The 27989-nt window shown below is 48.3% G+C and overlaps 1 protein-coding gene across 8 annotated transcripts in view; it reads right to left on the reverse strand.

Moving 5' to 3' along the window:
* LOC147642333 (uncharacterized) overlaps nucleotides 1-27989 on the reverse strand; it is a 102458-nt gene that overhangs the window by 28243 nt on the left and 46226 nt on the right. For all 8 annotated transcript variants that reach the window (XR_015266995.1, XM_086805369.1, XM_086805335.1 and 5 more), the window contains 2 exons: nucleotides 16849-17035; nucleotides 16607-16738 (listed from right to left, as the gene is read on the reverse strand). Coding sequence is in view for 7 of the 8 variants with exons in the window: in XM_086805369.1 (XP_086661495.1) it covers nucleotides 16607-16738; nucleotides 16849-17035 (319 nt within the window). In the remaining variant the exon portion in view is untranslated. The remainder of the gene's footprint in view (nucleotides 1-16606; nucleotides 16739-16848; nucleotides 17036-27989) is intronic.

A 27989-nucleotide genomic window follows, 5' to 3' on the forward strand; every position in this document is an offset into this window, starting at 1 on the left:
TTCCTAGGAGTTGGAAGGAAGACCCCTTTCGTGATTTCCCTATCTCCAATCGACCTGCTCATGACTAAATTGTGATTTCCCAAGCAGCTGCCCTCCTGTCATGACCCTGTCAGGAAATTCAATCTAGGCATGGAAGCAGATCCCAAACCCATCCTCTTAGCTTCTTGGCTGTGGGACCACCCCACCCTGCTGGATCAAGCTAAGACCTTCCACTCTTACAGGGACATGTTCACATGGACCTATAAAAATTTGGAGGGTGTTCCAACAGCCATAGGGGTTCACACCATCCCTGTTATGGAAGGAACCCGTCCTGTGTCGCGTAGTGCTTACAAGCTGAACCCTAAGTATTCAAAAGCTGTCAAAGTAGAACTGGAAAAAATGGAAGCAGCTGATATCATCTCTCCAGTAGAGCATTCCGAGTGGCTTTCCCCTATAGTCATCTCACCCAAGAAGAAGACCAATAAGATTAGGGTTTGTGTGGACTTCCGGGCTCTTAACAAAGCCACAATCAAGGATGGCTTTCCAATCCCTTTCATGGACAGAATCTTGGAAGATGTGGCTGGACATGCACTCTACAGCTTTATGGATGGGTTCAGTGGCTACAATTAAGCGACCAAGCCAAAACTGCTTTTGTCACACAGTGGGGTACCTACATCTACAACAAAATGCCATTCGGGTTCTATAACGCTCCTGCCACCTTCCAGAGGATCATCACCAACATTTTCTGGGAATACTTAACAGTTTTCTCTGGACATTTGTGGATGAATTCTCCAACTTCACAGGTGCTCACCTTATCTCTCATCTGGAAGCTTTTGCTGAGCACTTATCCCAACTAGCCCTGGTTTACCTCAAATGCCGTCACTGTAAGTTGCACCTTAATCCATTTAAGTGCCATTTTCTAGTTGTCCAAGGCACCGTCCTTGGCCATATCATTTCTGCTGAAGGGCTAGCCCCAGGTCCAGATAAGATTGTAGCCATCCTTCGCCTTCCTGCTCCACTCAAAGGGTTGTCAATTCTTTGTAGGACACACTCGCTATCATTGCCATTTCATTCACATGTATGCTGATATAGCTCTCCCCATCACTCGCTTGGTCAGTCCTTCCACACACCCCATTCCAGTGGTATGCTAGTGAGTTGACCTCGCTCCACACTTTCGAGATGTCAGGTTGCTTGGAAGAGGTTTCTTCCAAGTGGATTTTGATTCCGAGGACGCAGCCTCAAAGGTTTTGAAGGGCAGCCCTTTGCCATTGGGCCCGAGGAAGGCTTTTTTTCTTCCCTACTCCAGCTATTTTGACCCCCTTGAGGAAGACCGGAACCATTTCCCGATTACTCTTAGATTCCCAGGTCTTCCTCACGCATATTGGCCTATGCTAGAGGCCATCGGGTCCACCTTTGCGCTGGTTCTTCAAGTGCCCCCCCTCCACGCTTTGCCGACATCTTCTGCCCAGGTGGTCACTGCCTCGGCGGATGCTGCCCCCCCCGGGTCATGGTTCTTGCCCGTGACCGTGAGCTCTTTGAGGACTATGTTTTGATTCTGGGCCCTAGAGGTCTTTTGAAGCAATGTATGGAGATTGCAGGTAAACCCGATCAGTGCCGGTTTTGTCACCAACAGGGTCACTTTCCTCGGGGCTCAAGGTCGCAGGAGGCCTCGCAAGCGTGCTTCTCAAGTGCCACCTCCCTTGCCCTTGATGCCCCCCAGGGCACACAGGTTTCTTGTACATATGCAGGTACTGTGCAAGGCCTCGGACAAGGGCATGTCAGTGGACTTTTCCCCGTGGATTATCCCGTCCTCCAGCGTTATGAGAAGCGTCCTCAGGCTGCCCATCGTTTTCTTAGATCCGGGAAAAAACCCTCTTCTCTTCCATGAGAATCGTCTCATGGAATGTTCAGGGCCTTGGAGGGCTTCCCACCCATGGTAGGAAGCGCCTTCTGAAGGACCAGCTTCACCCTGTTGTTACAGGAGGGTCTATGGATATACTTTTGTTGCAGGAACACAAATTGGATAAATCTTAGTGGGGCAAAACTGGTAAGATGCTTTCTGGCCACACCTTCTGGTCCTCGGCTGTTGGGACTAGAGGGGGTGTTTGCATTTCAGTGGCAGCATCTATTATGCCTCATGTTATTGGACACGGTGTTATCATCCCTGCTAGAGCGCAGTGGATCTTGATCATGAATGAGGGTCAGAAATTGGGAATCTTGAATATCTATGCACCTAACGTGAGAGGTGAAAGGGTGGCCTTTTGGGACACCATTATAAATGTCATTCCCCAGGTTGATCATTGGATAGTGGGAGGAGACTTCAATATGGTTGAGCAACCTTCTGACAAGAAGGGTTGACGCGAAGGGGGTTTACACCCTTTGGAGCGAACCTCATGGGAGAGGTTCACGCTCTCTGTCTTTGGCAGGGATTGCTGGATTGAGGATGACTTCCAGAGAAGGCCAAATTCCTTATCTCTCTCTTGGCGTAACCACAAGAGCGGGGATGAGAGCACCTTTGCACGTCTGGACAGATTTTATGTGGATGATTGGTCCTTGGACAGAGGAGGCACCATTGCTATTATGCCTGGCACCACCAAATCCGATCATTGCCCCGTCGTTTTGTGTCTCAGGGAGCCTGGGGCTCGCTTGGCCTCTCCTCGTGTCCGTATCCCTGACTCTCTTTATCTATATGCTGACATCTCCCTTCAGATCAGAGAGAGATGGAGATCTTGTGATGGTCCTGATCCTCGTCATAATATTGCGCTGGCTCTTGAGAGGACCAGCCATCATTATCATAGCGCTGCCTTGTCCAAGAAGAAGGAGGCTCTCGACAAGGAGAGAGCTATTAGGCGTAGGATTGCTGCTCTTCAGAGGGAACATGAAAAGCATCCAGATGCGTCTTGGTTTACAGACCTCTTGACCACAATTAGAGCAGAACTGCAATTGGCCATGGACACGAGGGCTGAGTTCGCGTTTCATGCGAACGAGGCTTTTTGGACTCAGATGGGTGGCAGATGCAACAAAGAGTCTTTTTCAGCGCACAGGCCTTCCCATAGCAGGGCTTCTGTGAGGTATATGCAGGACTCACAGGGTGAGGTTCAGATTGAGCCTGATAAGGTGAGGGGTATTGCTTCAGATTTTTATCGGTTTTTGTTGGCTGCAGAGGTGCCTTCTCCTCCGAGAGATGTGGCACATCAGAAAGTTTGGGAGTGTATGCCCAGGCTCATTACAGATGCTATGTGTTCTTCCCTGGATGCCCCTTTCTCGAAGGATGAATTCCTTCATGCACTACATGCTCTTTCCAGTGGTTCAGGTCCAGGCGATGACGGTTTTTCTCCTGCCTTCTTTAGTCTTTTTTGGGATCATATTGGAGATGCTATCACTGTTGTCCTTCAAGAAATGTGGCTGTCGGGTATGATGCCGCCATACCTCACGGAGGGGCTGATTCACCTTATCCCCAAGAGTAGGGACAAGACTGACATCAAGCAATGGAGACCCATCACTCTCCTTGGATCTGCATATAAGATCTTAGCTAAAGCCTTGAGTATAAGGTTGCAGCCGATTCTCCAAAGGACTATCCATGATACACAGAATGGGTTCCTCCAAGGAAGGTGTATAATTGATAACATCTTTTCTTTCTGGGAAGCTGTCGAGTGGGCAAAGTCTAGTCAGCAGCCTCTTGCCATTCTTTTGCTTGAGTTAGAAAAAGCTTATGACAGAGTGGAATGGGATTTTTTTGGAGGGAACTATGGCACATATGGGGTTTTCCCAAAACTGGATCAGAGGGGTGTCCTGCCTATACAGGGAGGCTCATAGCACTGTTTTAGCTTGTGGGAGGCGCGGCGAGCATTTTCAGATTTCCCGTTCACTGAGGCAGGGCTGTCCCCTCGCCCCTTTACTGTACCTCATTGTAGCTGAGGCTATGCGCAGGTTTCTTTGGGCTGCCCCCAGTGTTGTGGGTCTCAGGCTGCCTTTATGCACGGAGGAAGAGTTTTTGAACTCTGAGTTAGCAGATGATACGGCGTTGTTCCTTGAGGGTTCACACGCTTGTTTATGTGCTTTCCAGACAGCCTTGGAGGCCTTTTGTTTGGCAGCAGGAGCTACTATCAATCGGCATAAGTCAGTTGGTTTTTGGATTAGTGATTCTCCTCTTGCAGATTGGGGTACATATGTTGGTTTTACTTGGATTGAAAGAGGATGCTCTGCTAGATACCTTGGTTGTCAAGTGGGCGTTGACATCTCCCCTGCACAATAGTTTGCTCGAGTGCTCTTAAGCATTAAAAGCAAACTTCATCACTGGAGTAGGAGGAAGCTCGACTTGGCCTCTAGAGCTTTGGTGGGGGTTAACCAAGTTTTGCTAGCCACGACTTGGTTTATGGCTTCGTGCTGGATTTTTCATAAGGGCTACATTGGCCAGCTTCGTCGCCTTATTCGGAACTTTCTTTGGTCAGGGCTTGATGGAAATGCACACACCAGGGCCAGAGTTGCTTGGGAAACCATTATCAGGCCAAGGCAAGAAGGGGTATTGAATATCATTGACCCTGAGGTGCAATGTAAGGCTTTGCTCTATAATCTTGTTGTTAGGGGCTTTCTTCAAGGCATTGAGCCGTGGAAGGACTTTCTCATGCAGTAGATCACGAAGTGTGTCCCTTTTCGCAAAGGCGACTGGACTCTCAGCTCATGTTTTATTTTTTCGGATGCAGTTCACCGCTCCCCTTCGTCCCCCCTGGTTAGGTCCCTCCTACGGGCCTGGGACTGCCTCAGGAGTTTTTTGGTACACATCCCCTTGCGTTCAACGGAGGAAGCTAACCGGCAGTCCATATTGTGGAATGATGTGATCTTAGATGTGCATGGTAGGCCTCTTGGGGCAGCTATGCAGATTCTCTGGGCTGGCTGGATGACCCTATGCCCCACAGTGCTGGCTTGGAAGAGGTTCAGAGCCTAACCGAGGTGCAGAGATTGGATTTCACGTACCATTTGAGAGGCTCTAGCCAGAGGATTGCAAAGATTGATGCAGCCATTCCCAACCACTGGATTACTGGATCTTTTTTGGAAGGTTGTCATCATTCTTGGTTTGGGGTTTTCTCTGGGATAGGTGTTCCTCTTCAAGTTATGGGTATCTCCTTGCCTAGGGAGGATGATGTACCGGTCTTTTTTTCTGTACAGGATGGATGGCAGTTGGAGAGATGTGATGTGCAGGACCTTATTGAGGGTCCCTAGATTCGTCCAATCTGAGTTTTTGGCAAGTTAAGGAAGGACGTCTTTGTTGACCCCCCCCCCCAACCCGGGATGATCACAGAGAGTGTTAGCCTTTGGCTGTATGGTTGCTGCCCTATTAGACATTTGCATTGGGACCCCAGTGAGTGGGAGTGGAAGGATGCTTGTAACCCTTTGAAAAGCATGCCTTTTTTCAGTTATACGGTGCGGAATGCCAGACATCTTATCTTGGGACACATTCAGAGTGTCCCTACCCTTAGACCCCATTGGGAGTCTTACGGCATTTCGATTGACATTCAGAGGTATTTTGGCGGAGATTGTGGCATTCTTATAGGAAGACACAGATTTCCTCCTTTATCAGGGTTTCCCTTCACGATGGTATGGCCACCAATCAGTGGAGGTCTGCTGTTACTGGTGCTTGCCCAGCATGCCCTAGATGTGCAGGAGTTTCGGAGTTAGTTTACCATTGTTTATGGGAATGCAAGGAAGCATAGAGGGTTTGGTCTGCGATTGCACACCTCTATGGTAGGATTAAGAGGGATGCTATCATTTCTTTTGGTTCTATCATTTGGTTGACACAGTCTAGGCCTCAATTGAGGTTCGAGGGGACTGAGAGGAGCTTGGCCATTATGGTTAGGCAAGGAGTTGCTCGGCAGTGTTAGTCTTCAGGATTTGCCACTTTCACACTTTGTCCCTCTGGCACAGAGGTTAGATAGTTCTTGGGAGATTATTGGTAGCATCTCAGCCTGGAATATCTGGAAGGCTAGATGGACTGAGGCCATTGAGGGTACTCCCGTTCTTGTTTCTCAGTGTCTTTGCAGGATTTGGAGTGATATTATTCACACCATTATGGCTACCTGGGCCAGAATCCAGGGATCTTCGAGGGCTGCGGAGAGGAAGCGCGGCCAGTTTATGAGAGAGTGGGACATTGGTATCTTTTTCACATCCTCTCATTCGGGACCCTATTGGCAGCACAGGGCTCCTAATTGGTTGAGATCTCCACCTTGCTGAAATCTCCATTTTGTGAAATTTTTCATACTTAATAGAAGTCTCCTTTCTGAAAAAATAAGAAGCCTTTATTTATCTTAAACAACGCTTGACTGAAGCCCCCATCCTGATCACCCCAGATTGGTCTAAAATTTTTCATGTGCACACAGATGCTTGCTTGATAGCTATGGGTGCCATCCTCAGCCAACATAGGCAAGAATACCAAATGGACCGCCCTATCTACTATGCAATCTGCCTTCTCACACCACAGAGCAGGAAGGCCTGGCCATTAATGGTCTATGCTTGCCAAAAGTTCCGGCATTTTTTTTTATTTTTTATTTTTTATCTTTCTAGGGAAAAGATCCTTCTATTAGAGTACTAGTTAATAGAAAACAGCCATGAGCAACTAAATACAACCACGAAGGGTTAGATAGAAACACACCTCCATGTGTGGGGTGAGGATCGAGAAAACAAGGGGTGGAGAAAGATGCGCTTCTCCTCTAGCTAGCCGCTCTATGAGGAGAAGGCTATCTCATACAAGGGGAGGGGGAGGGGGAGGGGTAGGGGGAGGGAATAACCACACAGGTGGTCTGTAGTGTCAAGTGCCAAGGGAAAAGGGCCAAGCCGCCAGAGCCTCAAGAAGGCTTCCCGCCGCTTCCGCATGCGGTCACAGCCACCTCGCAACTTCCCCCACTTACTGCGGAGGGTATGAATGATATCAAGCCAAATGCTCCTAATGGACTCCATAGGCGGAGTGTGGGGTGCCTTTGTTGGCTTCGCTGCATCCAGCTTGCCAAATGTGTCAAGCTGGAATGTTGCTACAGATCTCACATCTCTGGCACAAACTTGGAGTCCAAGGATCCGTAGATGGGACTAGGACTTTATACTGCCAAAATGCGAAGGTGAGAGACTTGAAGGGTTAGCCCCCCACCTTCCTTCTCGTAGGCCATGAAAAACTCAGCGTCAGTGGCCCAAGCGACAGTGCCCATGAAATGATGCGGGTCGAGGTCCTCTCCATTGTGAAAATGCGGAGAAATTGCTACCAAACCTGCTAAGCCTTCGAGCAATCCCAAAGACAATGTCGCTAAGACTCTTGAGGGCGGCCGCACCTCGGAAGAGCGGCTGGTCAACCGCCAATGGCCAACCACGTGCCAACCGCCAAACTCTTGTGTGCTAGCAGCCAAAGAAAGAGGGTGATCTTTCGAGGCCGAAAACAAAGGTTCCCACATTACCTTTTGGGCACCCATTTTATCGTCCTTTCTGATCACCATGCTTTGAATTACCTTCTCAACAAACCCCAACATGTCAAAGCGGACCATCTATCTCGGATTGACACAAGCTAGCCAACCATAGGTATCAATGATGATCTTCCTAATAGTATGTTGTTTAAGGTGGATGTTGCCGTAGATTTGTATGGGGATGTCCTTTCCTTATTGTCCAGAGGTGCCTTTCCTATTGGCGCGTCCCCCAAGGACAAACGCTGTCTCCTCAACAAGAGTCCGCCTTACCAGCTGGTGGCTGGCCAATTGTACAAAACAAGGCATGAAGGAGTGCTCCGACGCTATGAGAGCCCCCATGAAGTGGCTTACATCATTGAGGATGCTCACACCAGGGTAGTTGGAGGTCATTCCCTGGTCATATCACTGTAGAAAGGATTTTTCAGAGTGGGCTTTGGTGGCCTTCCATGTTCAAGGATGCCATAGCCTTTGCCAAAGCCTGTGAAACCTGCCAGAGGTGCGGACAAAAACCAACCCGCCAGTCTAACTGTCCTCTCCAAATTGCTCTTGCTTGGTGTCCCTATGAACAGTGGGGCATTGATTTTGTTGGCCCAATAGACCCAGTTTTGGGCAACCCAAGAGGTGCAAATACATCTTGGCCACCGACTATGCCACCAAATCCGCAGAAGCCCGAGCTACCCAAACAATACGGCACACATTGTAGCAAGCTTTCTCTATGATCAAATCTTCACCCGCTTTGGATGTCCCCTGGGGATCATTAGTGACCAAGGGTCACACTTTGTCAACGAAGAGATTACCACCCTCCTCATCCAGTTTAAGATCTTCCACCAAAAATCCTGCGCCTACTACCCTAGTGCTAATGGACAGGCGGAGAGCACCAACAAGCTCCAGTGCCACGTCTCGAAAAACACTGGTCATCACCATCCCACCCAATGGCCTAATGCACTTCTTATGACTTGGCTGATTTCATTTTGGTTGGTGTTCCACAGCCAGAGTTGGAGGACAAGAAGCTTTTACCCTCTACTCGGAAAGAACGGGAGGCTCAGGCACAGTTGTGGGATCGTGTCAATGCCCGTGTGCGTTCTTTCATCTTCGTTAATTGCACACCATAGGTGATTAATCATATCAAACAAATGACGCTGGCCAGAGGGATTTGGCAACATTTGGCTTCTCTGTATAACAGGGTATCACCCATGAAGCGGATTTCCTTGGAAGTGCAGATGCGGGTGATGAATCCTGCAAAGTCTTCGACGATGCGGGAGCACATCAACAAGTTGCAGGCTCTTCAGCAGGAGGTTCTTCAGGCTAGGAAGGAGATGGATGATGCCACCCCATATAGCACTACTACACTGAGACCAAAAATCTGGACACCCTCAATAGCCTCCGTGCATCTAGCTCTCCAGATCTGCCATGATGTAATACTGACAACAATCTCCCAACAAGTGTCAATCCTCTGTCTGAGGGGTGTATAATTAGAATGAGGGACATCCTGCAATAAACCATGCTGGGCAATACCTCTAAAAATGAAAATAGCAGAGTCTGTACCACTGCCCTCATAAAAAAGCTGCGGACCGGACTCGGAGAGCCAAGCAATTGCCCCCCAAGTCACATGCATGGCGCGGCCACTCAATTTTCCCGTAAGTTGGGCTATAGAAACCCAAATTTGCTATACAATGCTGTATCCGCATAAACAATGCTATACGGTCTTAGAATCTGCCACACATCTAGGGCAGGTAGGTGCTGCACTGAAAACCAATCTCCATTGATTGGTGGGGAGACCACCATGTAAAAATAACCAAAAGAAATGAGAGATTTGGCTCCTTCTGTATGAATGCCAAGGCCTATGCCAATATATGTGTTGTATCACTGGAGAGATATCATAACTCTCCCAATGAGGCCAGAGAGTAGGGATCCTATGCATCTGTCGAGTGAAGAGAAGCCTGGCATTCCAGACCGTGAAATTGAAAAAGGAAAGGCTTTTCAATGAATAAAAGCATCAATCCACTTCCAATCTCTTGGATGCCACTGAAGATATCTGATAGGACTACCACCATATAGCCACATACACCAAGAGCCATGATTCACTATTTGAGGAGAAGGGTCAATGAACCAATGCTTCCCCAAATGACCAACAATCCTCACTGGACTAAGCCTAGTATCTGGGATGATCTCCTCCATGCTACATCTCCTCAATCTCCCTCCAGGTATGATAGAGTAGATGATGCAATTTGAATCCTCCTGGCCCGAGAGAGCAATGACCTGTAGAGGTATGCCTATCCTTGAAAAGATGTTGGAAATAAGTGCTCACTAGGAGTACTTTTAGTCTTGGTCATCTCAGTGTATGCCACGTGGCACCTCTATAATTGTCCCATAAGTCACTCTACTCTATCTTGTACTTCTCACCTATATATTGTGGGTGTCACATCAATGAAAGTATCAATCTTGTGTCTTGTCTACACTCATCTCAAGGTAAATCTAAGCTTTGTGTTTCCTTTTTAGCTTGCTCTCATTTCAGTTTCAGTTTTAGCTTTGTCTCTCCCCCATTTTTCTTACATGGTATCAGAGCAGGTTTATCCTGGCTCCCTTCAACCCACCATAGCCTCAGCTCACCGACTATCTACTCGCTGCTCTTGCTCTCCACAGTCCATGGCAGCTCAAGTTCTACCAATACTGACTCAGCCGATGCCATTCCTAGTTCGCCCCTGTTTCCTGTAAGCGACTGCCCCTCTTCTCTCTCCTGCTGCAGTCACTTGATTCAGACAAGGCCGCCGCTTAGCTGGGTGCTGCCCCCCCTGCTCTTGGTAGTCGACCTGCTGCTGTAGCAACCCGCCGGCCTGAACTTGCTGTCCGCCCTGTTCAGGCTCATACAGCTCTACTGTTCTCTCTCTTGGAGCTGCTGCCCGTCATATTGGAACTGCTACAGCCCACTGTACTGTTGCTGCTTTGGCTGCCTTCTTCATCAACTCAAGGGTGCGCATCATCTAGAAGCAGCTGCAAATCGACTTTCCTCCTGTTAACGAGCTATTTGCTGCATTCAGTTCTGCCATCGTTTCCTCTTGAAGAGTCTACAAGTTACTGTGCATTGTATCCTTCAGTTTGCTGGTCAGTCCTTTTCTTATCCTCATATCTGCAAACTGCTAGTTCCTCATGCTTCGATGGGCTGTCACATGCTATGGCCTTGACAAGTGGTGAGAGAGCCGGCTTCTAAAAACAGTTTGGATCTCTTCTTTCATTCATTTCTGCAATCTTGTAAGGGAATAGACACTGCCCTTGCATTTTAGCAAGAGGTAAGACCTTCCCACATGGCCTCTTCATTTCATTTCATTTCATGTCTATCGACAAATTCAATGGGTCCAACATTCAATGGGTCCAACTTTCATACTTGGCAAATCAAAATCAAGTGCCATCTTATGAAAGAAAGTCTTTGGGATGTTGTTCACCATGCTGCTCCCGAAGATTCCGACATTGAGCAAGTTATCACTTATGCTCCCACTGCCAAGAATGACAAAGCCTATGCTATCATCTTGCTCGGTCTTGGAGATGATTACGTTCATCACATCTCCGACATACAGTCTGCTTCTCGAGCATGGATCACTTTGGATACCCTTTTTGGACCCCGCTCTAAAAACTCTAAGATTGCACTTATGATCTCATTCTTTGATCTATATATGCAGGAGGGAGCTACTATAGCCTCTCATGTCAATTATTTTCGCAGTCTTACGGTTCAGCTTGCATCAGTGAAGTCTCCCATCTCCGAAGATATTGCTATTACTGTGCTTCTCAAAAGCTTACCTGACACCTATGCTACTCTTGTCACTACCTTCAAGTATCACAATAATCCTACTTTTGAAGGTATCATCAATGCTCTCCAAGAAGAGGAAAGAACTCAACAACAAAAAACTGACACTGCATTTTTAGCAAAGAAAGGAAGTTCTAAGGTAAGAAAGCCTTGCACCCATTGTGGAAAAACTAATCATATGGAGAAGGACTGCTTCAAGGCCCATCCATGCACCATTTGTGGCCGTGATAATCACCGGGAGAAGGACTGCTATTCTAAAACCTCTACATCAGCCCCTGCATCTACCTCAGCCCATGTTGCTGCAGCATCTACGTCAGCAGATCTTGCTGTTCATTCCCATGATGAGGAGTGGGCTTTCTGATTACTTCATCTTTCTTGTCTACCACTTTGACCACCGATGATGTAGGTCAAGGGGTTCTATGTCTTACTCATTCTGCTTTAGGACCTCTCTCTTGTCCCTACTCGAGAGGCAGAGATTGCCCTTGAGGAGGGGATGTCTTCAAGGTCCATCTGTTTGTCTACAGTCAGTCTTCTGTCTATCTAGTCTTGTCTGTCTGTCTATCTGTTGTCTGTCTATCTGTCTATCAATCTGACTGTGTCTTGTTTTAGATCCATCTTGTCCCTATCCTTGTGGACCCATATGAGGATATCACTTGAGGAGGGGTGTCTCAGGATCTTTGTCTGTCATGTCTTGTCTCTTAGTCTATAGGTCTTTATGTCTATCTTCTAGTCTTGTCTTTTTGTCTTTCTCCTAGTGTCCACTTAAGGAGGGTGTTGGAAATAAGTGCTCACTAGGAGTGTAGAAATTGGGAAAGATATAAGACATTGAAGGAAGAAAAAGGAGAAAGAAGAGAGGAGAAAGTAGAGAAAAGGAGAAGAAGAGGAGAGAAGAAGAGAAAGGAAGAAGAAGAGAATCAGGGGGGAAAAAACAAAACCTGAAATTTGGGCAAAACTGCCGTACTGGAGATGTTTCGAGGTTTTTAAAAACCGTTTCGATGTTTCGAGGTTTCGAAAGCTAGAAATAGGTTTTTTTGTTACTATGGAATGGATGCAGCTCTCCGATCCTTCAGAAGACTAAGGTCTTCCAAGCAAAAATTGTGTATGCACATCTCTGCCATCATCTTGACCACCACATGTAACGAGTTGCACCAAGTGGCCGACTGACCTCATCCCTGATGAACTCGTTCCACATAATAGGTTGTCGGTCAGCCTCATTCAAAGACCTAGGAAGCCTTTGTCGCAAAAATGGTCTCATGCTTCTTCATGCTCTGACAATGGCTGCAATAAGGGGGGAAGATGGTGCCCTAACTCTCGGTGAGTGACTAATACAAAAACCAATAGATTTGTGCCAATTAATGAGTGTCCCTGCTGCCAAACAAAAATCTTCTAGTGCTACCCGGAAGGAACATAAGCATATGTGTGAGACCTCCAAGAACATGGCTGTGTCATTAGCTAACTCAGAGTCGACAAGCTCCTCTTGACTACGAAGAGGCAACCTCAATCCAGAAATACCAACAGTGGAGCGGAGGAAGATGCTCATGGCAACTATGATATATAATAAAGGAGGCTAAAGGGAAACCCTTCCCTACTGAGCGAGAAATCTGAAACCGCTCTCCTCTATCACTGCAAGCAAGCACACTACTGTGGGCGTCACGATACATGCATGAAACTCCCTTGATCCATCTTTGAGAGAAACCCATAAGGAAATCCCAATCCACTCTATCATAGGCCTTCTCAAAATCCTCAAGGAAATCCCAATCCACTCTATCATAGGCTAAGAGTACCCTCAAGGAAATCCCAATCCACTCTATCATAGGCCTTCTCAAAATCCAAGAGCAGAATGGCTAAAGGCTGATTGCTCGCTTTGGCCCATTCCACGGCCTCCCAAAATGAGAAAATGTTATCAAAGATGCTCCTTTTGTGTAAGAATCCATTCTGAGTATCATGAATGACATCTTGCAAAATTGGCTGCAATCTGATGCTCACAACCTTAGCAAGAATCTTATATGCAGTCCCAAGTAAGGTGATAGGTCTCCACTCGCCAATCAATGTCTTATGCCCACTCTTAGGGATAAGATAGATAAGCCCCTCAATGAGAGAAGAAGGCATAGAACCTGTGTCCCACATCTCTTGGAGAGCCGATGTGATCTCAGCCCCGATCTCATCCCAAAAAGTAATGAAAAAAACAGGGGAGAGGCCATCCTCCCTTGGACACTTACCATGAGGTAAGGCATGAAGAGCATGACTGAACTCCTGCATAGAAAAAGGGGCATCTGGAACGGCATGCATCTCCTCAGTGATGTCTCAAATTAGAATGCAGCTCAGCACTAAGAAGTTGGCGATAGAAATCAGTGGCAATCTGTCTAACCATAAGAGGATTTGAGTGAAGAGTGCCACGTGAATCCTGCAACAACTGCCTGACACACTCTCTGGCATGAGATGGACCGTGAGTAGCAAAGAAATGTTTGTTGCATCTGCCACCCATCTGGGTCCAAAAGGATTCCTGGGCATGGTAACGGTACTCCGCACGTTGCTCAAGAGAGTGATGAAGTTCTGCCCTAACAGTTCATAAAGAATCTGCAACCCATTAAGCATGAGGATGTTTCTCATGCTCTTTCTGTAAAGCAGCGAGTCTACATCTAATAGCCCTTTCTAAATTGAAGGCCTCTTGCCTCTTACACAAGGCACATGTGTGATAAAAGTCACTAATATCACAAAGAGCAGAGGCCAAACTTTGCGAGGCCTGCGACGAGAAATCATGAGATCTCCAAATACCAAGCATACGACGTGATAGCTCTACATCTAAGAACAAATGATCAAGGATGCGTACATGGGGTGCTGATCCATGGCGACTCAGATCTCTAATGCATAAAACCACTAGGCAATGATCCAATTTAGAGGTGCCTGTAGCAATAAAAGTATGCCCCCCTCTATCGAGCACTCAATCATCCACACAAAATCTGTCTAACCGTGCATAAATACATCCTGCATTCCTTCTCTTGTTAGACCATGAATAAAGAAGAGTGGATGGTCTCTTCGAAATGTCATCCTCATGCCAACAATCTCTGCCATGAATGGAGAGTATAAACCTCTCCCAAGACACTCCTTCAAGAGGATGCACTAAGCCCTCATGTCCACCTCTTTTATTCATTGGTATCTCAACCATGTTAAAATCCCCACCATCTCAACCATGGTCGTGGTAGATGCCCTTAGTCGAGCACCCATGATAAATGAATTGAGTTTTACTCAACTAGAAAGTGAGTTGCTGGCTCACTTAAAAGGAAAATGTGCTAATGACCCTAGCTATCAAGCAGTTTGGAATTACTTGATTACATGTACCTCATCTCCCTTCTGCAAAATGCCACACTCCATAGTTCTTGCACGCTAGATAGTTGGTCAATGTACAGTTTTTTATGTAGTAAATATGCACATGTTTCTAGCAAATTATGGGATTAATTTTTGTTGTTTTGTTTGCTGGGATACATTTCGCTAGTCTAATATTTTTGTATTTGAAGTTCACTTTCATACACCTTTGATCGGTTTACAAATATGCTTGAAAGAACATATTTCCCCACTGTCATGAAATATAACGTGCTTTGCCTAGGCAGAACGAGAGGACCCCTGAATACGAGCCCAAGTAGCCATGAGAGTATGGATGATGTCACCCTACATAGTACTAATGCACTGAGACCCAAAAATCTGGAAACCCTCAATAGCCTCCGTGCATCTAGCTCTCCAGATCTGCCATGTTGTAATACTGGCAACAATCTTCCAACTGGTGTCAATCCTCTATCTGAGGGGTGTATAATCAGAGTGAGGGACATCCTGCAATAAACCATGTTGGGCAATACCTCTACGAATGAAAATAGCCGAGTCTGTACCATTGCCCTCGTAAAAAAGCTGCGAACCGGACTGGGAGAGCCAAGCAACTGCCCCCCAAAGTCACATGCATGGCGCGGCCACTCAATTTGCCCATAAGTTGGGCTATAGAAACCCAAATCTGTTGTGCAATGCTGCATCCCCATAAACAATGGGGTACAGTCTCATAATCTGCCGCACATCTAGGGAAGGTAGGTGCTACACCAAAAATGATTGGTGGGGAGACCACCAATCAGTGGTCTCGCCACCAATCGATCTCCATTGGTTGGTGGGGAGGGGAGACCACCATGTAAAAATAAGCAAAAGAAATGAGAGATTTGCACTAACAAATCTAACCAACACACAAAGGGCACGCACTCTCGCCAGTGGATACCTAAGAAGCTTCTCATGGACCAAGGGTATTATGAAGGTACCACTACTCCGTGGATCCCCCACCAATCCACTCCCCATACTCATATACCGGCAACACCAGCTCCTCGTCCCTCTCATTCGGCAACCCCAAGCACATAGGGTACAGGACAATCGCCGGCCCAAACACGCCCCAAGGCCAAACCGTCCTTGCCCACACCCTAAACCTTGTCCAACAACTTACCGGTGGATTCCCGAACCTCTGCTTCAAGCTCAAATTACTATGAAGGCAATCGCCAAATTTGGGTCCCCAAATCCCCAAGGTATCCCCTTCCTACTCTTTTTGTTTCGCAGTTACCAACATTTCAATGGAAGCCCAAAGTGGCCTCCGCCACTACTACTGCATAGGAAAAAGGGAAACACAAACTCCACGATGCACCCTTGCCCCTCCAACCGAAGCCCATGGTCCCAAACTATGATATACCCTCTACTTCAGCTACTCTCCTACCCCTCATTATCCGGCTACCTCAGAGTACTCCCACTCAGCCCTTGGCCTCTCCACCCTTAGCTGCTCCCTCCTTTAAAGCCTCTGAACTTGCCAACCATCACCCAATTGGAACCGTCTTCTCACTTTGGCAAACTGGGAACGGAGTCAGTACAATACCCGCAATGGGGTCCTGGCTACACAGCCTGGGGGTACAAAACCTATTTGCAGGGCACCCCCCAAAAAAATAAAAGCCACAGCCGTACCAACCACCAGAAGCCACGGTCGTACCCTTGTGAAGCCACGGCCGTACCATTCTCTCTGGCTCATACTTCGGTCCCCAAGGCAATGTATGCGCATCAAGCGCACACACACACCGAGTGCATAATTTTTTTGCATATCATATTTGCATCTTCCTGTTGATTAAGCCAATTATTAAGATGTTATAGATAAACCTTGTTATATAATGCATTGAATAGAGATTGAAGAGCATGCCATCCTACAGCCAGCTTACTATCAGATTCAAGGGGGATTATCTTGCTTATTCTGAGAGGGATTTGGGTTCTCTCCACTGTGTCATCAATTATGAGGAGCACATACGTGTGGCCTCATACTTAAATGAGGTAAAGAGGCATAAAGAGAAACTCATGAGACGTACTGGAGAGACAATCTTACTTGCAAACGCTGATTAAATAACTCAAGTAAAGATCCATCAAAATTGTTCATCAAGTCTTGTATATCATTCTTCAACTTCCGCATCTCAAATTCTTGTGCACGCTGTTTTTTCTCCTTTTCTTCCTTTATTGCCTGCATCAGAAATAAAGGAAGCCTTTCCATTGGAAACGATATGAATTTTGTCAATCCATGACATTCTGGGAAAAAATATTACATAGTGTGCTATTATATCTATTTATCACCTTCAATTTGGCATCAAACTCCTTAATCTCCTTGATTTGTTCTTTAGTAAATGTCTTTGGATTTCCTAGCATCCATGCTGGCTTCTCTAATTCTGTGTCCAGTGCCACTTCTTCTTTTTTGTGCTCAAGTTTTCCTCCCATCATATCTTGGAGGGCTCTTTCGGCGTCATTTCCTCCTTGTTTGAGTCTTTAGATCAAGAACATAATCATTATTGCCTTTTGAAGACGTTAATATAACATTTCATCTCTCTCTCTCTCTCTCTCTCTCTCTCTCTCTCTCTCTCTATACAGAGACACACCAGTGCCAGGGGAGCCGTTTACCTGAGGCGCGGTGATATAGATGGGAGTCTGTCCACCGCCCACAGCCACGCACAATAGGCGGCACTAGAGGTTCAGGAGGAGTGGCCATATTATACAGAGAGGGACTACAGCATGTGATACAGCTGGTCAGACGGGATGAGATGCACAGTTCCTGTGGGTGAGGATCAGGACAGAGAGGGCTAGAGATATCTACCTTGCAGTGTGCTACTTTGCGCCATCCACATCCAAATATGCCACCCGTGGGCAGTCTCCATACCTGCCACTCTGTGAGGACATTTTGAAGTTCTCCAATCTCCTTGCTGGAGACTTCAACGCCCGCACCGCCGGTGCACAGGTACCTTTCTTTGAGACAGAGGATCCCATGTACCAAGAGATTGACACTAAGGGCACAGATCTCGAGTGGACATCACAGGACATGAAAGCCCACACAGACTATGGGGACTACCTCCTAGCCCTTGGAGAAGTTTATGGATTAGCCATTTATAATGGCCTCGCCCGGTGGCCTGGTTCCAACACTTTCACTTGCTACCCCTTCGGACATGGAGCTAGTACAGTGGGCTATTTAGTGGGCTCTCTCCTTGATATCCTTCATCTCGGATTTTACCATTTCGCCCTGCCCCATTGATGTTGCAGCTGATCATGCATACTTGGCTTTCTCCCTCACATGCCAATACACCATCTGGCATCCAGCCACTGGCCTTACCACACCACGGCCACCCAAGATACCACTTCACCAGGGATACCTCTCCCGTCTACTCTGACCACATTTTCCGTACCCTCTCTGACCTCGACCCACATACCACTTGATGAGCTTACCACACAGCTTGCAGCCACCCTTCACACATCCGCCGCAGCCGCTTTCCCTCACATCAAAGCCACCCCTGGACCACCTGGAGGGACTGTTCCACAGAAGAATTGGTATGATGAGGAGTGCCATGAGACCCGTGCCCGCCTACAACGGGAGGTCGCTTTGGGCTCCACCACTCACCAGCAGGCACGGCAGATCATCCGCGGTCTTGTACGGAGGAAGAAGTGAGCCTACCTAGCTCACCTCGAGCAAGAGCTATACTAGTTGTTTTTGGGACGGGATTGTAAGGAGGCCTGGAGGCTCTTCAAGGATTGTCGCCCACCGACCCCGATCACCTCACCCGACATATGGCATGCATATGCCACCTCCCTTTACCACGTCCCCGGACAACCACCTCTCCCCCACCCTCCTAAGCCTCGCCCCCCTTACTCCTCCTACTTCCACTTGAGCATGGTAAGAGATGCTATTGATAGGATGCAGAATGGGAGAGCACAGGATCATGATGGGCTGATTGCCGCGCACTTCTCACATGCAAGGGATGTATTGGCTCCACTTCTAGTTCATATGTTTAACAGGGCCCTATGGGAGGGTTTCCCCGCTAGTTGGTCTTCTAATATCATTGTGCCCATTCTGAAAGCAGGTGACCCCATGGATCCCGGTAAGTACAGGACTATTATGATTGGTCACACATTGGCCAAGATTTATGGATTGATCTTGGAGCATGAGCTCAGCAGATGGGCGGAGGAATAGAGACTCAGAGCACCAGGTCAGGCAAGTTTCCGGAGAGGGCACTCCACATTGGACATCATCATCACATTACAGGGTATCATTGAGCAGGGGAGAGCACATGGGCACTGGATATCCTGCTGCTTTGTGGATTTCCACAAGGCTTTTGACAGAGTCCACAGGCCAGATTGATGAGGAGACTGCAGGACATGGGAGTACCGACACAGATGCTTTGGGGGATCCTCACACTCTATGAGTCTTCCATTGGCAGAGTGTGGGCCCCAAGGGGGGAATCAGAGGACATACATAGCACTATCGGGGTGAAACAGGGTTGTCCCTTATCTCCCACTCTATTTGGGCTGAGGTGTCTGACTACATAGACAAACACGAAGGCCCAAGAGTACTTTTGGCAGGAGTTTTGTATATGCAGATGACATTGTCCTCATTTCTGACTCACCAGAAGGGCTGCAGAGACACTTGGATGCATTACAGGCCTTTTCCGATGATCGGGACCTCACCGTAAACCTTGGGAAGACCAAGGTTATGCTCTTTAACACATCCTCGAAGTGGATACGCAGATCTGCACAACAATTTACATATAGTGGGGAGCCAATGGAGCATGTGACCTCTTATGTATACCTTGGGATCACTTTTACCGGGCCGTGTTTCTCTATGCGGATGGCAGCCGAAACCAGGTTGATGCACGACTATGCAGCCTTGGGCTCACTTGAGAGGTAGTGCTCATAGATACATTTTTAGGAGCCGAGGACGAAGCTTTGGCTATTTGACACACTAGTCACACCCGCACTACTGTACGGAGCTCCCATCTGGGGTCCTAGTTTATACTACACGAGGAGACGGAGGGAGGAGCCAGCTGAGACAAACACAGAGGATGTATATGATGGGTGGAAGCCGATGGAGAGGCCACTAGTGATGATGATCTCACGCATGATTAGAAGTAAGCCATTAGTGCCACACGAGATTGTGTGGGCAGAGATAGGGGCGGCACCGATTGTGACAGAGGCTATTTTCCAGACAGTGACATACTGGCACAGATTATGGGAGCTCCCAACAGACAGATACCCCAGGCTCGCCCTAGAGTCCTCGAGACAGCTGGCACTAGATGGAGACACGCAGTGTTAGTATGCCCAGGTGAGAACTTGATTTGGTATGCATGGCCTGTGGATGGAGGCACTCCCTCCGTTCCAGTATAGCATAGAGGGGCCCTCCTTTGCTCCCAGCCGCATAGAGTTGAACAGGGTCATCAAGAACGACATCGTGAGACTGGATACTCAGAGGACTTGGCACCCGTCATATGGGAGGCAGCTAAATAATGTGCCACATCAGCCTATACCACAGATGGCACACTTCTCCAAGTCCACATCATCCCATCAAATCAACACTATGAATGTCAGCAAGGCCCTAAATAAGTTCCATAATGGGAGGGCAAGAGATCATGAGGATTTACGAGCGGAGCACTTCGCACATGGACACCATGTTTTAGCCCCCATTCCTGCAAGCTTATTTATTCACAGCAATACGTGAAGGATTCCCCCCTTCCTCAATCACCAACACCATCATTCCAATTCATAAAGCGGGAGACCCCTCAGATCCCAATAACTATAGGACTGTTATGATTGGTCATAGTATGGTCAAGATCTATGGGGTCGTGCTTGAGGACATAATCAGCTCCCTTGCAAAGTATCTAGGTTATAGGGAAGTTGGTCAACCAAGTTTCATGAGGATTTACGAGAGGAGCATTGTGCACATGGACACCATGTTTTAGCCCCCATTCTTGCAAGCTTATTTAACACGGCAGTATGTGAAGGCTTCCTCATTCATCAATCACTAACACCATCGTTCCCATTCATAAAGTGGGGGACCCCATGGATCCCAATAACTACAGGACTAATATGATTGGTCAAAGTATGTCCAAGATCTACGGGGCGGTGCTTGAGGAAATAATCAGCTCTCTGCAGAGTATTTAGAGAGTATCTAGATCACAGTGAAGTTGGTCAGCCAGGTTTCAGGAGAAATTTCTCCACATTGGACCATATATTCACTCTATGAGGGCATTCCCATAAGCGTTAATTGTGTTAGAATCAAGGTGATCTAGCATCCATTGTGTGCATGTGTGCACATTGGGGACAACTTATTGGAGCCTAAGGATAGAATAATACACATGAAGTCTAAGGTTATTCTCTTGTGTAAGTGGCCAATTACTGAAGGGAAAAGTAAAGCCTAGATGGATCTAGATAAGGACTACGTGGCAAGCCCTGACATCATTGCTTAGGTCATTGGGAGGGCTCTTGGAGCCTATATAATTTGACCTTTCTTTGTGAATAATGAGCAAGTTTTGATAGGTCTTTGTGACCTTCCTTTGTGAAAACACTTGTCCCAAGCTTATCTCTTCACTTGTCACTATGTGTTAATCTCTTGCTTCACTTCTAGCTTTGTGCTAGTATCAAAGGCTTGGTGTGCAGCGGCATTGATTGTGGGGCTAATGCACTATAGTAGACCCGATGGACAGCTGGTCGGGGAGCATTTATGGCGTTACCATGTGCAAATCTAGCGCGTACGGTAAGCGTGCCTTGTCTGCTCACTGCTTAACACTGCTAATGGTGGGACGTCGTGGCATAGCGTTAGAGGCTCAAAGTGAGAAGGGAGGCGCGACGTAGTTACTTAGTGTAACGATGAATGGCTGGCCGAGAGAGAACTTAGCGTTTATATGTTTAGATCTGGCACGTTGATTGTGCAATGGGATAATGGCTGCGGATTGTTGTCAACGTTGATGCTGGTAGCAACTGTGCAAGTGGCGTGCTAACTGGCAAGCAATGGTGAAAGTTGGCCGTGTTGATAGAGGGCGTGCTAATGGTGCATGGCAATGGAGACTCGAGAGATGGCCAGGCCAAGGGAGAATTTTGCATCGTTTTTTGCAGAGGTACCACATTCATTTGACTGTGTAAGCATTGGTGCGCTAAATCCAGATGGAAGGGGCGACTCAACCTTTGTTGCAAGGGTCAAAGGCGTGGATGGCACACATTTAAGGATGAGTGCAACTAATATGTGAAGGAGCTATTGCAAATAGAATTGGGGAAGAATTTGTAGCAGGGCTGGTTGCCCACCACACTACGTGGTGGCTCTTCTCTGGACAGTATGTCTGGAGTCCTACATGCTCACAACGCAACATAGAAGATACAATGTAGCGAACACAACACGAGCAGAGACGAGACTGCGGAAGGAACGAGAACAGTTGCACTACTCAGAGAACACTGATACATGTCCTTCACTGTACCGTGCACACTCAGCAGAGGTCACAATGAAGAGGACGACACAGCTCAAGATGATGACAGAACACAGGGTACAAGTGGTATGAAGGATGAGCATAAGGATGTCCTCCAAGGTGAGATAAGGATGCAGGATAAGGATGCCCTCCAAGAAGATGAGTGAGAGATGAAGAATGAAGGATGTCGGATTTCCTTCAAGATGAGTCGAGGAACCATATATGCCTGAGGTCCAGCCGGTGGCATCTCCTATCTTTGGTGGATGCCATGAGGTGGCAGCGTAGCCTTTGGTAGAATCTCCTATCTCTAGATATGCCGTTGAGGTGTCAGTTGGTGCCTTCAGTGTCTTTAATGCTGTGGATGATCCCAATGATTGGCACCTCCGTTGACTCACTGTGACGATGTGACACTGTTGCGGTGGACAGTCCGTGTTGCAGTGGTCGGTCTGTTTGCGGTGGGTAGTGTGTGCGGCGGGCACCCTTGGTGGCTATAGGTCGCCCACCATCCTCAGTGAGGAAGATAGAAGTATGTTTCCTGGAGAAGTACACTGGGGGAGTTTCTTTGTTTCTTCTTTTTCCCCCCCCCCCCTTTTTTTTCTGCTTTTCATCATCAACCCTCAAGACATGAGAAGGTGGGGTCATGCTTGCATCACCGTATACTAAACCCTCCACCCCCAACTGCACCAAGGGTAGGTTGAACCTTGGCTCCCAGCCTAATGCACCATGACACACATGGTTCCTAAAACTTCTCATACATAAATGCTTAACTTTAGGACTAAACCCAACCATACAACTAGCAAAACATGATACACATGAATGAAAAAGGTACCCAAGCGTAATGTATGCACAGCTTCCCAGGGCACCATCTCTGCAGATCTTCTGAGCTTGGGCTTGGCCATGGAGCAAGGTCTGAGTAGGTGCACCAGCCAGGGTACAAATCCAAGAGAGCAGTAGCCGAAGTAGAAACAAATTTCAAGAGAGTAGTGAGTGTATCTCTAGCAGGTAATAGTGATCCATTGGCAGCAAAACGTTAAAGCTATGCTTGGAGTTCCAATGAGTCACAACTGGGCCACCACTATGTAGCGCTGAGGTGTGGAAACATGTGCAGATCAGGTGCCATCCCACAGTGGAATGAGCTCTGACCAGTCTTTTTCTGCTCCTTATTAACACAAGGATTCCGAGTATGAAAGGGTGACCAAAGTGGCAGTGTAAATAGTAAGTGTTCAAGATGGCGAGTAAGGTGTGGTGCTGAGTGAATGTTGACTAGAATGGCAATTGCCAAGCCTATAGAGGGTGACCATTGTGAAGGCGAGCTGAGTAGGTTGGAAGGCATTGAGCCCTATGACGAAAGGCGAGCACAGTGAGTCCATGGCTGGCGTGGTGAGGTGATTATAGCAGATGGCATTGCTACTCGACTTCACCCTGCCATCACTAAACTTGTAACCACTGCAAGGGATGTCAAAGTTGAGATCTGAGAGGTAGGGGTTGGCCGGTCTAGTGCAAGTCTCAATAGCCATTTGCAATTATAGCAGGGTTTGGGGGGCAAGTAGGAGAATTGAGTGAGAAGGAAGGGTAAGCACACAAGGGGTGAGTGAGTAAGCAAGGGAAAATGTGGAGGAGACAAAGTCAAAAGGTACAAAAGAGTGAAGAAAAGGGATAACACTAAATGAAGTAGAAGCTGGGCAGAATCTGGAGGAAGGAAGCGATACGGAGAAAAAAACTTTGCTCAAGGAAACCAGTTCAGGGGGAAGATGGAATTCCCCCCAACCCTTGGGCATGCCAAAAATATTTAGCTACATCTGCAGCAAAACGAAATGCCCAAGCGGAGTAGGAGATGGTGAAGGTGGCTGGTGATGCGAGAGGGGTGGGGAAGGAGGTGAAGGAAGTGAGGGCGCATAGGACGACAGGGGGCGAGTGTTCGACGAGAGGGGAAAGGGGGGCTGGCGCGGGAGCCGTCAAGAAAAAGGGGAAAGGGGGGCGGCTGGTCGACTAAAAGGTGGGTTTGGGGAGAGTCAACCAAAGGGGTCAGGGGGAGACATTGGGTCGAAGAAGAAAGGGGAGGTGGGTGAGTGGGTCGACGAAAGCGGGGACCGGTTGGGTTGAATCGACCAAAAGGAGGGGGTTGACAGACGGCCGAAGAGGGGGGCGGACGAACCGAGTGGGGTGTAGGCGAACACGAGAGAGTGCAAGTTGGCGGTTGATCGAGAGTGAGGGAGGGTTGGCGGATGGAGTGGAATGAAGGGAGAAGATGGGCTTGGCGGTCCATCTAGAGAGGGGTGTTGCAGACAAGCCAAGATAGGCTGGCGGACGATCCAAGGCTACAAGACAAAGGAAAGGAGGGAAAGGTCCGATGAGTGAGAAAGTGGGAAAATTGTTTGGAGGGGGGCGGCGTGGGTGAGGCGGTGGCGGATGCTAGGAGGGAAAGTTGGTGGGGTCTGACGGGTGGGCGTGTGGTGAGCCCAACAGATGGTGAAGAAGGGAAAAAAACAGACGGCCAGGGTAAGGTGCAGGCTTGGAGGCGGGGATCGGAGGACAATTCAAGAGGAAAGAGGGGTGGCGGACATCCCAAGAAGCAGTTTGACTGATTATCGTAGAGGAGTGTCTTTTCCGATAGGGGGTGAGTATGACGAATCAACAGGGGTGTGGTTCAAGATGGCGGTTGGCCGATGGTACAAGAAAGGAAGAAAAAGATGGACGAGTGTAGACAGGCCAAGAAGACGTAAGGCGGACGAGCATAAAGGGGGAAAGCTGGCGGATGATCCCAAAAGGGAGGCGTGGCGGACGATTGGAGAGAAGGGGGGGCTGTCCCGACAAGCCGACAAGGGAAGGAGGGAGCTGTCCAATGAGTCTGTGAGGAGGGAAATTGTCTTAGTCATGAAAAGGGGGTCAGACGAGGCAAGAAGGTTGGAACTAGAGAGACAATGAGTTGGCACACGAACCAAGGCGGATGAACCAGGGGAGGAGTTGGAGGATGAACCGGGGGATGGCGGACGAACCAAGGGGTGAGTTGTCGGATGAACCAGGAGGGGGTGGTTGGTGGATGAACTTGTGGAAGGCGGACGAACCAAGGGATGAGTTAGCGGATGAACCAGGAGGGGGGTTGGTGGATGAACCAGAGCACGGTTGGGGAAATAGTTGGAGATTTCGTCTTTTTTTCTTTTTCCTTTTTTTTGAGAGGCTAAGAGGGAAACTTGCCTGCCAAGGTAGGTGGGGCTTGCATTGGTTTCAGGTGGGTAGGTCTTGCATTGGTTTCCTGTGGGAGTTGATCTTGTTGCTGCGTTCGGACACAGTGGCATGCCCGACTCTCAGAGTTGGTGATCGGTTGTTGAATGGGGGCTTGGAGTGAAAGGAAAGACTCCCACATGGTGGGGTGATAGGAGTTGTCTACTTGTGGTGGCCTTGTGGTACTAGAATGGGACGAGGGTTATAGTCGTGGCCGTTGGCAATTGCTTACCAAAGTGGCCAATGGTGCTAGAGGTTGTAAGATGGTTGGGAAGATAGCCAGGAGGGTGTGGCAAGGATCGAGGGCGTCCATGATGGCGTGTGCAGAAGGGGAGGAAGATTCACAGTGGGTGGCCCTTGTGGTGTGGGTAGAAGAGGAGGTAAGGTTGAGGATGACCAAAATGAAATAAGGTGACAATGGAATAGATGGTGCGGAGCATAATGGAATAGATGGTGCGGATCATAAGGGTAACTAGGCTTGCTTAGCTGTGAAGTAGACGGGACAAGGGAAGGGTGCCAGTAGGAATGCTGATGTCAGCGAGGAAGTGAGGGTTGGAAGGGTGGTGGAACCATCAGCAGTTGGGAGTTGGGTAGAGGTGTGGAGGCCAGAGGAAATTTCTTCTTCCTGCAGCAATGCTTGGCTCCATTTGAGATGGGTCCTGTCAAGTTGGGGACTTGGGTGGGCTCGTTTGGCCCGCCCTCTTGGGGGACTCTCCACATTGACTTCCACCATGTAGGATGTGAGGCTTTCTGCTGCCTAGAGCCAGTCAAGGAGTTCCGACTCATCACCATGGGGAACAAGGGAATCTTCTATTGTCGGCCAAGAAGTGGCCATCAGAGAGTTGGGAGAAGAAATGGGGGCTACTATGGCACCACACATCCCTTGGTCCAGACCTTCCTCAATTTGAGCTCCTGTGGGCCATGCTCTTGAGGAATCCACAATTGGTCGGAACCCCAATCGTGTGGAACACCTATACTCCTAAGCCATGGATGACCAATGAGTAAAGATTAGGCCCCTCTAACTTCAGGAAGCCCGATTACCACAAAATCCAGTAGGAATGGTATCCCTTGGATTACTATGATGACACCTTCTACTAGGCCGATAGGGATCATCTCCCGTTGGTCGGCCATCCAAACAAAGAAGTTGGCTGGCCGCGTCATCTTGAGACCTACTGCATGGAGTGCATGAAGTTCACCACAGAACCACCGTCGACGATTGCCCCAGAAAGTGGGGTACCATGAATCTCCACAGAGAGGCGGGGACTACGGTATTCTGTAAGTGAGGGATTAGTACGGCCGATACCCATGCCACTGGCAACACCGGAGGGGAGGGGAAACCCACCATACTGCCCACCACTAGAATTGGTGGTGGTACCATTTAGTGTACTAAGATATTGTTGGACATTGGGGCTAATCCGGAGAAGATCAAAGCGGTTTACTGACATGGTATTTCTCTTTGAGTAGATCCTCCACAGAGAGGTGTAAGCTGTCATTTGAAATGTGGAAGAAAGGGGGTAGGTGGTGTGTCTGCCATGGAAGGTTGGTTGTGGAGGTGCTTGAAGGCCTGCAAGAAGGACGGATCTATGACTGTGTGGGGACAGGCAGGGCTTTTCCATCTGGCTCATCCCCTTGTTGCTCTTTAGGAATAGCCTTCCTTTGTGATTTGGTGATCACTATGGTGGATGGTGGATCCTTATGGGTAGGTGTTGTGGTTGTGACAGACACTCCAAGAGTGGGAGAGGAAGGTTGGCAAGTGGATGGAGGATGTCCTATAGAAACTAAGTGAGTGGTTGGGGTTGGAAATGTGAAGTTAGAGGATGTGAAGGCCCTTTGCTTGGGACAATCCCGGGTATAATGATCCTTGGATTCCGGACAATGCTAGCAGGGCAGAGCACCTTCAGGAAGAGGGCAACGACTTTGGTAATGACCGTATTCCCCACATCTATAGCAAAGAACGGGATGATTGCGAGGTTGGAAAGGGCGAATAGGACGGTTCATGGGGCCTGCTGCCATGGTGGTTGGGATAGGAGGATTCAGGATGAGTGGTGGAAGGTAGGTCACTTGGGGAGTGGGTGGGCAAGGAGGAGGTGTAGCAGCAGGAAGGGTTGTGGAACGACAATGGCAGTTGTGGTACAATGGGCAAGGTTGGGGACTCTACCGAGGCGGAATGAGGAGTGTGGTTAATGAAGTTGACGGAAGCCCTTAAGGTAGTAGCACTCTTTATCTTCATGTCCTCCTTTTTCACAAAAGGAGTACTTCCTTTTTGGGCATTCTTGGACGGTGTGTCCAAGTGACTGGCATATAGCACACCAAATCCCCTTCTTGGCTTCGTGCTGGGTCTTTAATTCTTCAATCTCCCTTTTGAGCTGGTGCAAGGTATTTTCCTCGGTAGGAGGTTTTTGGCTCACTTTGAGTGCCTCTAGCTCCCACTTCAGCTGAGCCACCAGGTCATCCAATTGTGTCATTGTTGGATGTCCAGAGCCGACATCACGCTCAAACATGAGTCGTGCATTTTCAAGTTGGGAGGCTAGCTCCTGGAATTTCAACAATGTTGGCGGTGTGGGCCGACTCTCCCGAATCTTTTGCTGGGTGGATCTGGGTAAGGCTTGTGTCACCCGCTGACGCGCCATGAAGTCCCCAGGGTAAGTCGATAAGCGGGTCACCAGCACTGTTGTCCATGTCATGAGTTTCGACACTCTCTCTCCTGGTAGTAGTTGGAGCTTCCCTAGCTCTTGGAGAATGCGGTCCTCAGAGTTATCAGGATGGAAGGTCCGGAGGAAT

Source organism: Cibotium barometz, chromosome 1 (genome assembly GCF_041138505.1).
Source record: "Cibotium barometz isolate CiBa-2024 chromosome 1, ASM4113850v1, whole genome shotgun sequence".
NCBI classification, from domain to species: domain Eukaryota; kingdom Viridiplantae; phylum Streptophyta; class Polypodiopsida; order Cyatheales; family Cibotiaceae; genus Cibotium; species Cibotium barometz.